At 43.8% G+C, this 13962-nt stretch overlaps 1 protein-coding gene across 7 annotated transcripts in view; it reads left to right on the top strand.

Annotated features, from left to right (window-relative positions):
* Akt3 (AKT serine/threonine kinase 3) overlaps positions 1 to 13777 on the top strand; it is a 286879-nt gene extending 273102 nt beyond the window's left edge. For 4 of the 7 annotated variants that reach the window (XM_074048785.1, XM_074048783.1, XM_074048781.1 and 1 more), the window contains 3 exons: positions 3061 to 3150; positions 3759 to 3861; positions 10324 to 13777. In XM_074048785.1, coding sequence (XP_073904886.1) covers positions 3061 to 3150; positions 3759 to 3861; positions 10324 to 10409 — 279 coding nt within the window. In that variant the 3' untranslated portion in view covers positions 10410 to 13777. The remainder of the gene's footprint in view (positions 1 to 3060; positions 3151 to 3758; positions 3862 to 10323) is intronic. The other 3 variants (XM_074048788.1, XM_074048786.1, XM_074048784.1) reach the window with 1 other exon arrangement.
* Positions 13778 to 13962: the final 185 nt, after the last annotated feature.

The raw sequence follows: 13962 nt of genomic DNA, 5'->3' as shown, positions 1-13962 counted from the left end.
TCTGGTTATCAGTCCTTTGTCTGATGTGTAGCTCGCAAATATTTTCTCCCACTCTGTGGGTGTTCTCTTCAGTTTAGAGACCATTTCTCTTGTTGAGCAGAAGCTTTTTAGTTTTATGAGATCCCATTTATCTATGCTATCTCTTAGTTGCTGTGCTGCTGGGGTTCTGTTGAGAAAGTTCTTACCTATACCTACTAACTCCAGAGTATTTCCTACTCTTTCCTGTACCAACTTTAGAGTTTGTGGTCTGATATTAAGAACCTTGATCCATTTTGAGTTAATCTTGGTATAGGGTGATATACATGGATCTAGGTTCAGTTTTTTGCAGACTGCTAACCAGTTTTCCCAGCAGTTTTTGTTGAAGAGGCTGCTATTTCTCCATCGTATATTTTTAGCTCCTTTGTCAAAGACAAGTTGGTTAAAGTTGTGTGGCTTCGTATCTGGGTCCTCTGTTCTGTTCCGCTGGTCTTCATGTCTGTTTTTGTGCCAGTACCATGCTGTTTTTATTGTTGTATTGCATTGTTCTTTTGACTGAGTATTGCCTTGGCTATTCGTGGCCTCTTGTGTTTCCAAATAAATTTAACGGTAGATTTTTCAGTCTTTTTAATGAATGTCATTGGGATTTTGATGGGAATTGCATTAAACATGTAGATTACTTTTGGGAGTATAGCCATTTTTATTTACTATGCTGTTTCTACCAATCCATGAGCATGGGAGATCTCTCCACTTTGTATAGTCCTCCTCAATCTCTTTCTTCAGGAGTTTATAGTTTTCCTTGTAGAGGTCACTCACATCCTTTGTTAAATTAACTCCTAGGTATTTGATTTTTTTGAGGCTATTGTAAATGGAATTGTTTTCATATATTCTTTTTCAGTTTGTTCATTACTAGTGTATAGAAATGCTAATGATTTTTCTATGTTGATTTTATATCCTGCTACCTTGCTATAGCTATTGATGGTGTCTAGGAGCTTTTGAGTAGAGTTTTTTGGGTCTTTAAGGTATAGGATCGTATCATCTGTAAGTAGGGATATTTTGACAGTTTCTTTACCTATTTGTATTCCTTTTATTCCCTCCTCTTGCCTAATTGCTCTGGCTAGGAATTCCAGTACTATGTTGAATAGGAGTTGTTCCCAGCACTTTAAAATGAAGAAATTTTACACAGGGGCACAAAAAATTTGCGAGTTGCAGGCATATTCTCCATCTTGCTAGTGGTGATAATTTCATAAGTGCATATGTATAAATTCTTCAGATGTGCCAGTTGGCATGTGTTAATCATGCCTCAGACTTTTTTTTAAAAAAGTCCCAGCCATCATAAAATTTGTATTTATTGGAAGTGAGGTATAATGAAGTGTGTGTGTGTGTGTGTGTGTGTGTGTGTGATGTTAAGAAGATTTTTGAAGAAAAATATATCGGTGTAAGGATAAAAAGTGATGGCGAGGCTAACTGTTTGATATATGTTGTACTTAGAAAAGTCCTTGGTAATGACCCAGTGTTTGAACAAACTATCAAGCTTCCCTGTAAACTTTTGAAAACTGTCTTACCATGTGTTTTAGTGTTTGTTTGTTTGTTTGAGACAGGATCCCGCCATGTAGCTTAGGATGGCCTCAAACTTGCAACCTGCCTGCCTTAGCTCCTCAAAAGCTGAGATAACAGGTGTGTCCCACCATATTAGCACATGTTTCAGTTTTATAAAGTTACAGGTGACAATTCAAGCTAAGGTTTCCTTTAACTTGAAACCAGATATAGGTGTCTTTGTTACTTCAGAAGGAAGCAGATGGGAAGGACGAGGCAGAGGTAACTAAAACCTCCCACTTGCAGAAAGAAGCCCATTTTGCCTGGAGGAATTTTTGAGGTCACTTTCTGAGTGGAGGAATGCAGATGTCTGTGAACATCTGCAGAGCAATGAGTCAGGGCTCAGCATTCAGTCTCCCTGTTTCCTGCTGGGGTTCCTCAAGGTGGATCACCTCGCCTCTGATGTTTTTGTGTGCATGTGTGATGCTGGTGACTTCCAAATGGAGAAGGAAAGCCATGTCAGTGGGGTGGCCTGCTTGTCTCTACCTTGTCACCCTCACTGACAGCAGCTAGACGGAAACACATTCTGTACCCATAGCAGGTGGGGGACTTAGAGGAGCCGTATTGTTCCTTGGTAGCCATTACCAGCTGATAAATGGAACTGGAATTTTGTTCTGTCTCAGAAGAGTGCTTGCTAAATTAATAATGGATGCCTTAGAGTAACCACATTTTGGGTGAACAGAAAGAATGAAGAAAAGAAGAGGCCCAGAGTGCTCTGTAAATGGTCAATAAATACACAAACGTTCAACATCCTTAGGAAAATACAAATTAAAGCGACACTGAGATTCCGTCTCGCCCCAGTCAGAATGACCATCATCAGAATCACAAAAAACAACAAACGCTAGTGAGGATGCAGGGGAAAAAGGAACCCTTATTCACTGCTGATGGGAATGTAAATGAGTGCAGCCACTGTGGAAATCAGTGTGGCAGTTTCTCATAAAGCCAAAAGTAGAGCTACCATAGGATCCAGCAACAGGTTTATTGTAGCACTATTCATAGTCGCCACGCTGTAGAATCAGCCTGGGTACCCACTAGCCATTGAATGAATGAAGAAAGTGTGATATACATGTGCAATGGAGTATTACTCAGCCATGAAGAAGAATGATTTTTTTTTTGTCATTTGCAGGAAAATGGGAAATAAACCAGACTCAGAAAAATATTGCAAATATGTTTTTCCTTCATATATGGAATCTAGGCACAGTTTTATTTATATGTATACTTATACATAATTACATATAAATATATATGGCATGAAGGTAAAGGGGGACCTAGAGGGGATGGAGAAGTTGACAGGGTGACTATGACAGAAGTACATCATTTGCATGTATGGAACTATCACAGCGAACCCCGTTTGCACAAGTAATTATGTTAGTGAAAAAAATCTTTAAAGATGCTTTGTAACATGAGCTTTAAATTCAGATGTGGTTCTCTGTTTTGAAAACATGCTTTTAACTCTTCTGTTTCTGTGGGTCTTATGTTTGAACTCAGGGCTTCATGCTTGTAAAGCAGGCACTCGCAAAGGAGGCACTCCCCTGCTTAAGTTGCACCTCCAGTCTTTGTGCTCTGGTTGCTTTGGAGGTGGGTTTCATGAACTTTGACCTGTGCCTCCCACATAGCACCAGCATGCCCAGCTTATTATTGAGATGGAGTTTCCTTAATTTTTTTTTTTTTTTTGCCCATGCTAGCCTTGAACTGTGATTCTCCTGATCTCTACCTCCTGAGTAGCCGAGATTACAGTTATGAGCCACCATTCTGTGCCCATATGTTGTGTTTTTAATACTGACCACTTAAAGTCAGGAAGGGAGGGAAGACAACTGGCAAGACTGTGTTCTTACTACACTAGGAAGAGCCACCTATTTATTGTCACAGTGGTTGACATCTATGGTGTCACAGGTATACTTGCTATCAGGAAAAATTAGCACCAATTTTTCAATATCCTCTTCCCACCCTATTTCATACTTCCTCCATTATTCCATTTCACATAACTTCTCAAACTTCATCTGGACCAACCAAGAACTCACCGTTCTATCCTTAGACTCTTGACCAGGGAACCTGTCTCTCTTACACAGTGACTCAGCCTTCTAGTCTTTTATACTGTTTATTTCACTATTTGCTCTCTAATTTTATTCTACAAATTAATTTTCCTAAATCGAAATATGTTAACATTATTCCTTTTCTTCTTACAGCTTGTACCTCCCTTCAAGCCTCAAGTAACATCTGAGACTGATACCAGATATTTTGATGAAGAATTCACAGCTCAGACTATTACAATAACACCACCTGAAAAATGTAAGTAAATCTAGAAGGTACCCGGTAACATTCTAAAATAATTGAAAAACACATTCTTCTTTTTTCAAGATCAAATTCCACAGTAACTTTTATTCCATTCCATTTAAAAATTTGAAATTCCCAGGCCAGGCACAGTATCTCATGCTTGTAAATAACAGCTGCTCAGGAATCCATGATTGGGAGGATCATGGTTTGAGGCCAGTCTGGGCAAAAAGTTAACGAGGACCCTCCTCAACAAACAAAGCTGAGCATAGCACTGTGCAATTATAATACCAGCCAAGGCAAGGGTAGGAAGATTCAGGTCTGAGGCTGACCGCAGACAAAAAGGCCTGGGACATGGCCCAATCGTTAAAAGCGCTGGCCTAACAAGTTCTGCCAAAAAAATGGGGTTTCCAAAGTGGAAACACCAGAGGTCACTGCAAAGAAGAGCTTTTCTGGGTGGGAAAAATTGTAAACTGAGTTCCAGAGTGCCCAGCCCTTCCTAGCTGTGCTCCAGCAGATCTGAAGCCAGCTGAAGGATTCTGAGTCAGACCTTGCTCACTCCACGCCATCTTCAGAATTGCACCAGCTTTGCTTTCCTCCTGCCTTAGTAACTTTTAAGTTCATTGTAAATCAAACTGCTGTTTTTAAATTAGCATTTTCAGTCAGCAGTGTTTGAGAAGACATAATTTAGTTTCCTATTAATTTTTGTTACATTTAAGTTAAATTACAAATTTATTAAACTATATGTTCATGCACCACTTCAGATCATTCCACATACAGCCTGGTGCTGGTGGCTCATACTGTAATCCTAGGTACTTGGGAGGCTGAGATGGTTGGATCATAGTTTGACGCCAGCACTGGCAAAAAGTTTGCAAGACCCCATCTCAGAAATAACCAGCGCTTTGTGCTAGGGTTGGCAGCATGGTACAAGTGATAGAGTGTCTGTCTAGAAAGCATGAAGTCCTAAGTCCAAACTCCAGTACCACCGGGAAAAAGAATCATTCCAGATACACTGCTGTGTGCCCCAAACGTTGATAAATGCCATGGATAACGGGCTTTGATGGAAGGAAAGGTTGTCACTTAGAACATAAGCACTGTCATCCTGACAGAGGTCTGCACCTTGTTCAGGAGTGAGTTTAGGAGGGCACACACAATGGCATGTCAGTGCCTTGGTCCTCTCCTCTGCCTTTGTTTCTACATTTCTTCTCTGCTCATTGGTTGGTAGTGCCCACATGCACTGAGCGTCCATGAGAGGGAAGGCTGAAGTGAAATGCTGTTCTTGCCGTGGTCACAGTCAATGGATTTTAGTGTCAAAGCACAGACAAGCGGTCATCCTTGCTAAGCCCCTGATCTGAGGTTTGTGGTCTAGCAACAAAGGCTTGTGAGCATTCCGAAATCCAAACAAAATCGTGTGTGCACGCGCACACTTCTCCTTCCTTTCTTTCTTCACACACAGGAAGTTAAGACCCTCTTCACTTTGATTGTAGAAGTGATGCTAAACCCAGTAAAGGCCTCATAGTTAGTGTGAGCATAGCCAGGAGCAGGACTCACCACCAGGCTGCTGCCCAGGCAAAGCTGTGGCGTGTCAGTGTGTTGATGCCATCAGTGGAATTTCAGAGTCACTAAGAGTTACAAATAGTGTTCCAGCGCCTGTTGAATGCTGGCAGGTAGCTAAGTGCTATCTAAGTGGGAACTAGGGCCACGGATCTTGGTCTCTGACCACAGCATGTAATGAGGGACTATAACCATTCAAACTGCTGGGCAGCTCCAGTGAGAGAGGGGATGGCCAAGGCAGTTGCTGGCTCTGTCATTTGCGTGGAATCCTAATTGTAATCAGGCTGCCATTCCTCTTAAACCCTTCCAGTGGCTTCCCATTGCACTCTTGTCCAAACCCGTCCCACTGGCTCGCACAGCCTGGCAACATCTGGGCCCTGTCCACCTCTTTGGCCCTTCCTGTTCCATTTCACTCACTGTCCCTGTGTGCCAGCCACACCTTGGACTTGGCATCCCACTGTGCTGTGGGACTTTGATGTTCACTGTTCCCTCTACCTAGAACGCTTTTTGTCCCTGTATTTGCATAAATGGCTCCTTATTATTCAGCTCTTAGCCCAGTATCATTTCATCAGAGAGGAGCCTTTGACCTCCCAGTTCGAGGAAGTGCAGCCTGACCCCACCCCACATACATTCTCGTCCTGCTTGTCTGTATTTTCCTGGTCAACTGGTTTTCCATGTCTGCCACCACAATACAGTAGTTTGTGAAGGGAAGAATCTGGTGTGTTTTAACCACTGCTTGTCCCAGGTCTTAGCTAGACACCTGCCCCAGTGCAGATGCTCACTAAACACACACTAGATGAGTGAATGCACAGAAATGGGGAGCCCAAGGGCCGGGCCAAGCAAATAGTGCTGTGCCTGTTTGGGCTTCCTTAGTTTGGCTTGCCCACAGTACACACTGGGATAGGAAGGTCTTGCTTTTTTGTTGTAGGGCGTTTTTTGATTGGGGAGGGAAGGGTGGTTCTCACTATGTAGTCCAGGATGGCTTCGAACTCACGATCCTCCTGCCTCAGTGACCTGAGTCAGGATTATTAGGCATGTGCCACCATGTCCAGCTTGATAGGAAAGTCTTAACATATCTCTTCCCTCGGCCTCAGCCTCTTTGAGACAGTTCCCTTCCTTAAACAGGACTTTGGCATTTGTATTCTCTTTTTGGGACAATTGAACATGTTATTTTAGAGTCATAAAAGGAGGAGATATTTTACTTTAGAGAGCTAAAAGAGAAAGGAAGCCTTAAGACAAAAAAGCCCTGGACTCAGCCCTGGGAACTACTTCATGTCCTGTGACTCTGGGATGTGGTGGGTCTCCCTGTCTTCAGGAAAAGGAGAGACTGTATACTGTCTAGAACTCAAGGTTTATCCTGCTGTGGTCTGGAGAAGCCACCTCTTCAGGAAAGGCACCTGGAATTCTCCCAGCCCCGTACAAACAATACTTAGCTAAAAGGGACAGGCATTGGTAGGGAGCTGTAGGAAGGAAGGGCTGACCGCAGAATGACATGAGAAAATGGAAGACCACGGCAGAAGTTTTCACAAACCATTTTACCTGTCTATAAACAAGGTAAATTAGAAACTGTTATACATACCTCCATAGCTAGTCAGTTGTTTTGTGATTGACTTGAGCATCGAGGCCCTAGGAAAGGACCAGAAAATCTTAACAACTTATCTCACCTGCCTTTTCCCCCATTTCCAAATCCCACTGCCAGTTGTCCCACCGAGATCTGCCTCTGGTATAAATTTTTCTTCCAGCCTGAGGATAGAACCCGGGTCCACAAGCATGCTGAGCAGGTGCCTCACCTGAGCTGCAGCCCCAGTGTGAGTGCATCTTATCACTCACTTTCTAAAATTTCTGAAATATTGAAGGTACCTTCAGACCCTCAGCACTATTTCCAGAACATAATTTGAACTTCTTTTCTCAGCTTTATTAATCAACAACAGAAAAGCCATCAAGAGTTTTTTTGACGTGTCACATTTCATCACTAACAGCAACTCTGTTCTTAAAAGAATTTTAGACATGGTTCATGCTGAATAAACCTTAGTGTCTTTAAAGGACTATAGTTCCATTTCCAGATTACAACAGGGATGCACAGGAATGCCACCACTGTCATAATTTCCAAGATGAGCATCAAAGCCCAGCTGTAGTCATAGCTTATGGAAGGCAGTGTGGCCTTGCCCTATCCAAGGTCTCTCAGGAGGAAATGCTGATGACAGACTTACAGCAGTCTCCTGGTGCCCAAACACTTCAGCTCCACTCAGTGTCTCTCAGTGCCGCCCTCCCAGGCAGCAGCCATAGTGGCTGTAAACTGTAGCTTTTGCCAAGGGCAGGGGTTCTAGTTTTACAGTCCCAGGGTCTATCCTAGGTTTCCTTAAGGAGCAGATAAGAGAGCCAGTGAAGCCTGGAGCTGGGAGCACAATCTCTTCTGACCACTGTGAGGACGGTGCTGGTCTGAAATGTAGCTGAGCTCATGGCTCCCCGTGCAGGGTAGCTTCATAAGTCCACAGGAGCACTGTTCCTTAACACTTCGCTTTCTACTTGCCACCTTGCTCTTATAGAACAGAATGGAGTTATTTTTCAGAACTAATCAGCAGTTAGGAAAGAAAAGCAAAATGTTCCATTTTCTACAGACAGCTGCAGTGGCAGACCAGATTGTCCTTACTGGTGTTAATTAATTGAACAGACTTTCGTTACATCCATTCATGTCTTCCACCCTTCTCTATAGAAAAGAGTTTCCATGTGATTTAGTTGCTTTTACTGCTGTCTAATTACATTTATTAAATGTGTTAAGAAAAGTGGCACCTGAGGCTGCCTGGCCCCAGGGATAGAGATGCAGCAGGGACTGGCGGCTCAGTATAGCTTATGTGCCTTGTCAGCTCTGTCCCTGTGAGGGCCTTTCACCTCAGAAACTGTTCACCAATGTTGACTGGGCACCCAGCTTCCTCCTACCGCTGCCCAAGGGTCCTGGGGGAAGTCACCGCCTTCTGGCCCCAGCTGCTGTCCAGTTGGATCACCGCCCTGTTACCTAGCTTGAGAGTACAGACAGGGATATCAGTGGCTTTAAAGAATGTGAGGGTGCAGAGCCCTTATAGGTTATCTGTGTTTAGATTTGTTCACATTCAGAAGCGTGACTGTTGCTGAAGTGACAGTGAAGGCTGCCCTCATTCTCAGCTGATATCCAGCAGTTAACTCCTCCTCCAAAATGAAGCCAGCACCTGCCCTGTAGCAAGTCCAGGCCCTGGACAAAGGCCAGGTCACATCCAGGATGGCCACTGCCCCTAGCTGAGGGGTACGTGCACTGGGCTTCCCACCGTGTTATCTAGGCTCACTGCACCTTTGCTGTGCAGAAGCACTCAGCAAGCAAAGCTGACAGTGGGGAAAGCTGTTTCTTTGAAACGTGGTTGGCACGTGACACAATCTGAGCATGAAGACTTGAGCTGCCTTTTCTCCAGAGAGTGTTGACACTCTGACTCAACCGTGGATCCCTCTGTTCCCCCTCCCTTTCATGTAGTTAAAAATACTCTTCAAAGTATCTGATCCAAAAGGTGCAAGTGCCTGGCTTGGTCCTGAACCAGAGTGTTAAGGAGGCAGAGGCTTTCCTGAGCCTTAAGACCTCCTGGCAATGTGGCCACAAGGCAGTGGTCTGTTTGCAAAAGGAAGACCTCAGAACTCAGGGTCCTGCACAGTCCTGGTAGACTGATTCCCACGCACTACCATGATGTTTTCTAGTACATTAGTGTCACAATTTTGGTTAATGCCAACTCAGTACCATTTGCGAGACTCTTCTACATAACAAAAAGATACTAAAAAGAAGAGCAGTGAGAAAGAACACAATTGTTTGTTCTTCTGATGGAAGGAAAGCACCCTTCTCTGTGGGGGACAAGGTCCGTGCAGAGCAGGGTCGCCCTCTGTTCTTGCTCTCATGACATGAAATTGATGCTCCCTGGAGACACTGGAAATGAAAAGAATTGGTAACACACCTCTTCTGGGAATTTGAGGAGACAGAAGGATTTCATGTAAAGAAAGTTGCCTTGGTCAGTCCAGGCAGCAGGATAGCACGTGAGAAGGAGCTTGGAGCAGAACAAGGGAGGGAGGCTTGGGATGGACATGCCCTGCTGGACAGTGAGCCTGGCTCTCTGGGACTCAGCTCAGAGCTCTGCCAGCCACAGGCTTTCGTGGTTCACAGGGAGTGATCAGACATGGGCCCCATCCAGGAAGAATTTCTGCCCTGTGGGTTCTCATCACAGAACATTTGTGGGAAGAGGCAGTGTGGTCCTATGTGATACTCGACATACCAGGAACTGGGCAGAAAGAAGGAAGGAGCTTGGTGTGAGCAGCCTTGTCTTTGTCCGGAACCTTCTGTGTTTCCTGATGAAATAGGGTTCCATGCCACCTTTTTCTCTTATTTTTTGTCTTAGTTTCTTTATTCTAGTTTAAAGTTATATAGGAAAATTCAGAACAGTGAGTTAAGGCAGATATTAGGCATTGAATAAAATTGCCTAGGAAGCTTTATTTTGTAATCACATCTAGAGCACCAGGAAGAAAAAATACAAGTACTTGAAGATGTGCTAATGGATTCTGTGTAGACATTTTGGGTTCTATAGAATTCCTTAACTCCTATAATTTAGACATACATGGTTTCCTGAAATGAAAGGTTATTGAAGATAAACATTCTGCTTTTTTTAGTAGTATTTTTTTCATGATTTCATTGAGTCTTGAAAATTTGATGTCCTCGAGATGATTTTATAGTATTTCTTCATGGATCCTGTTTGTGAAAATCACACAATTTTTAAAGAATAATTACTGTGTTTTATAAGCACAAGCTTATGGGAGCTATTGCCTCTGTTAATCTTTCTTATGTCAGTAGTTAAAAGTTGCAGAGCAGAGATACGTTGTAAAAAGTGAATGTAAAATTAAGAGACTATTTGCTACCCGCAGATGACGAGGATGGCATGGACTGCGTGGACAATGAGAGGCGGCCGCACTTCCCTCAGTTCTCCTACTCCGCAAGTGGACGAGAATAGGTATTCTTCATTCTGCTGCTTCACTGGCATCATAGACTTATTACTGAAAAGATTCCCAGACATCACTACAGTCCTTGCTTGCAAAAGCAGCAGGGCACCTTCCGACATCCCAGCCCAGCGTCTTCACCCACATTGAAACACACATGAACATGCTTCAGGTTTTCTTTTTGCATGGAATTGTATCTCAGTCTAAGGTCTCACGCGGTTGCTGCTACTGTCTTACTCTTAGAGCAACTTTGAGAAGTAATTTCACAATCTTTGGAAGTCATGAGCCCGCTGTTCATTTGTGCACCAATGATCATCTTCTGATCTTTTAGTTTTGTTTTTCCCTAGCAGTGAAGGCTAAAATGAGATACACTGAGTCTAGATACATTTTGTAACCTTCTAGAAGATAAATCAAGAACCAATTAGACAAACAAGATTTAGTTCATATTTCAAAACAAGCAATTGTGGAAGGGCGCTGATGTGCATATGTGAGGGGTTAGCAGAGCATATCCGATCGATCAGGGTGAAAGTAAGTGCGTGTCACTAAGATTTGGCCTGGACTCATTGGGAGGCATTTGAAAAGACAGGACGACGATTGAGATCCACATATATTTTATAATTCTGGTTGGATACTGCAGAGGAAACTGGGTGTCACATGGACATCCAGACTTAGGGGCAGTCGTGGGCAAACGAACATTGTTCTACCAAGAACGGAAGGTTTCTGGACACAGTCAAGTCAAGTCACCTAGAGGGTTTTAGGCTACACTTTGCCTCAGAGAGCATTTTCTCCCTGTGCTCGGCAGCCCTTTCCTTCTTGATATTCATCACCTGTAATGGCTGAAGAATGTAGACAGTGTATGATCCTGCTTTCACCAAAATCCTACACCAAGGTGAACAGGTGTTTGCCTTACTAGTTTTACTATGTTACTTTCAGTTCTAGGTGAATTAGCTTTTTCTCAGATGTTACAACTTGGAATGTCGTTTTATGACTTCGTTTATGTTGCAGTAGTATTTATTTTTTAGTGGTGAGAATTGTATGTCATGTTAGCAAATGCAAAATGGAACAGACTTCCTGCAGTTTCTTTTGACCCATATGCAAAGAATGTACACACCAATGAGAATCATGCACTTTTTCTCCAATGTAAAATGTGGTAAGGCTCTGAAATCGTATAGATTGATTAGAATTTGGCTTTGGGAGAGAGATATGCCATCATTTAACCCCTTGGTGCTGAAACGAGGAGACCCCGACTCTCCGTGCCCAGGGGTTGGTGAAACAAATCCATGTTGATGCTTGCTTCCTTGAGAACTGAAATGTCAGGACAGCCTGCCAGTGTATGGTAGTGAAGAAAATTCACCCCTGAATGATGATATGAAATGAACTTGACAAAATGAACACATCACGAGTGTTTATGACGTAGGCTCTAAAGGGTAAGAGGCTGGTGTGTTTATTCTGATCAAGGCCCATTCATCAGTGAATTAAGCCATCAGGGAAAACAAAACAACACAAAGGAACACCTGTAGCTTTTCTTTTTCTGTACGTACTTCATGTCCCCAAACCCCAACATTCCTCACTGCAAGGGGACATGGATGCAAACCTCATCTTTCTCTGTCACTAATGATGATCTTCAGATTAAACCCTTTGGTGCTAGGAGCTGACATTTTCCAAAGCAGACTGAAGTCCAGGGGGCAGGGCCTTTCCTGCGGCAGGCAGGGGCTTCTGCCCCACAGAGTGGCCATGGAAGTGTGCTCTGGTCAACTACCTGACAGCCCCCACGGAGGCCTGCAGCATGACAGCCTTGGCACTGCACTGTGTGAGAGAGCAAGCGACTTTCTGAGCAGGATGAATCACGTTCACGTGTAGGTGTCTTAGCCTCTTGGCGCTGAAGCGAGGACTCACAGCTCTAGAACCACTGCTGGCGGTGGGCGGCCACTGGGACTGACGGGGATAGAGGGCATTTTACTAAGGCAGCTAAGACACGCTCAGACATACGCTTTATCTTTACTCCTCAAACTTGTACCCTGGGGAGTGGGGCCTTAGCATTAAGTAGGAAGTCTCGGTAAATGGAGGTCCACTCTGGAATCTGCAGCCTGACTTTTGCTGCTCTTGGAATTGTGTGTATGTTTCATGTTGACAAGAAGGGAGACTGGATGGTATATCCTCTTACGTTGTCTTGCACCCATTATGTAAGACAGAAATGTGTGAGAGGAGATAGAAGCTGAGGCTGGCAGAGAATTTGTCCCCTCAGAGGGAAGCATGACACTGTTCATTAAGCACACAGCTTTTTGTTGTTTTGTTTTTTTCCCCAACTCTTACCGTGATTTCCATGACCTTGGCCAAGGATACTTCCTAAAGATTAATGATGGGGCTGACAGTGCCTCAGGCTGGCCACGCTCACAGCTGGCCCTCCGTTCCCAGCCACGCTCAGGGCTCAGTGATCCTTCCAAGGCTCCCTCAGTGTCACACAGGTGTGTTCTTTGCTTTGGATTTTGAGGTTCCCTTCCTTCGCTCCCAGGTCTCACTCAGTGGCATGGGGTAGGACACAACGCAGAGGTGTGGAGAGGGAGATTCTGAAACTTCCCCGTGTTGCCCATAGCTGTAGTTCTGGATTCTGGAGGTGGGAAGTCATCCTATCCAAATACAATTCTGACTTTGCAGACTCCAGCTAATGCTAACTGTTGTGAAGTTTGAGTTCTTGTCATAATGCAGCCATCTTGAAGGAAATTGGCCAGTTGCGCTTGGATTGTGGGCAGGTTGCTCACCGCTTGGCTTTCTGCACTATATTACATAGCGTCATTCCAGTATTGTGTCCATTCCCTTACCTGAGTTCCAGCTTCTTCAAGCTGACTGTTCTTGCAGGGCCACTTGCTTCTAGAGTACAAAGTAAGGGCCTTCCTCACTAACTGCAGGGTCTATACAGCACACCTCAGTGCACACTCTTGCTGCTACCGTTTGTACTGTCAACAGTAGAGTTTCCCTATCTTGCTCCTGGTAGTGCGTTACAGGCAAGCATGCAATGTAAAGTATTTATTTAAATAAAAAGAAAACCTCTAAATTGGTAATTGAATTACCTTCCTGTAGCTTTATAGTTTGTGACATTTCTTGACCTTGCAAGTTCTTTCATTAGATCCGCGCAAGATCTAGTCATCTGGTTAAGGATTTTAAGCAGACGCAACTATGAACCCAAGAAACTGTACTACTATTACTGTCGGCCCCACTAAAACTGTTCATTTCCTTAAGCATATGACCCGCAAGGATGTGAAATACCTACAAGAAACTGTTTTGTACACTGTACGTCCTTAGTATTTTTACACGTATACGATAGGGACGCACATTATTCTCCTTCGTACAGACGGCTTAAATAAAGCACTATGTCAATCTGCTACTGCTCTGTTTGTTGTTGTTGGATGTGGTTCTGTAATCTCAGAAAATTAAATCCCATTCTTTTCTGGGAAAGAAAGGTTTTTAATAGCCCGACCTGGTATTAACCTACCCTATAGAAGATATAACAGCAAACTGTGTGACCTCTTAGCTCAAGACACGCAGGAAAATGGCAAGAGCGTTGTCGTG

This window comes from Castor canadensis, chromosome 11, assembly GCF_047511655.1.
Source record: "Castor canadensis chromosome 11, mCasCan1.hap1v2, whole genome shotgun sequence".
NCBI lineage: Eukaryota > Metazoa > Chordata > Mammalia > Rodentia > Castoridae > Castor > Castor canadensis.
Note: the sequence above shows the minus strand (reverse complement) of the source record. Positions and strands in the feature narration are given on the sequence as shown.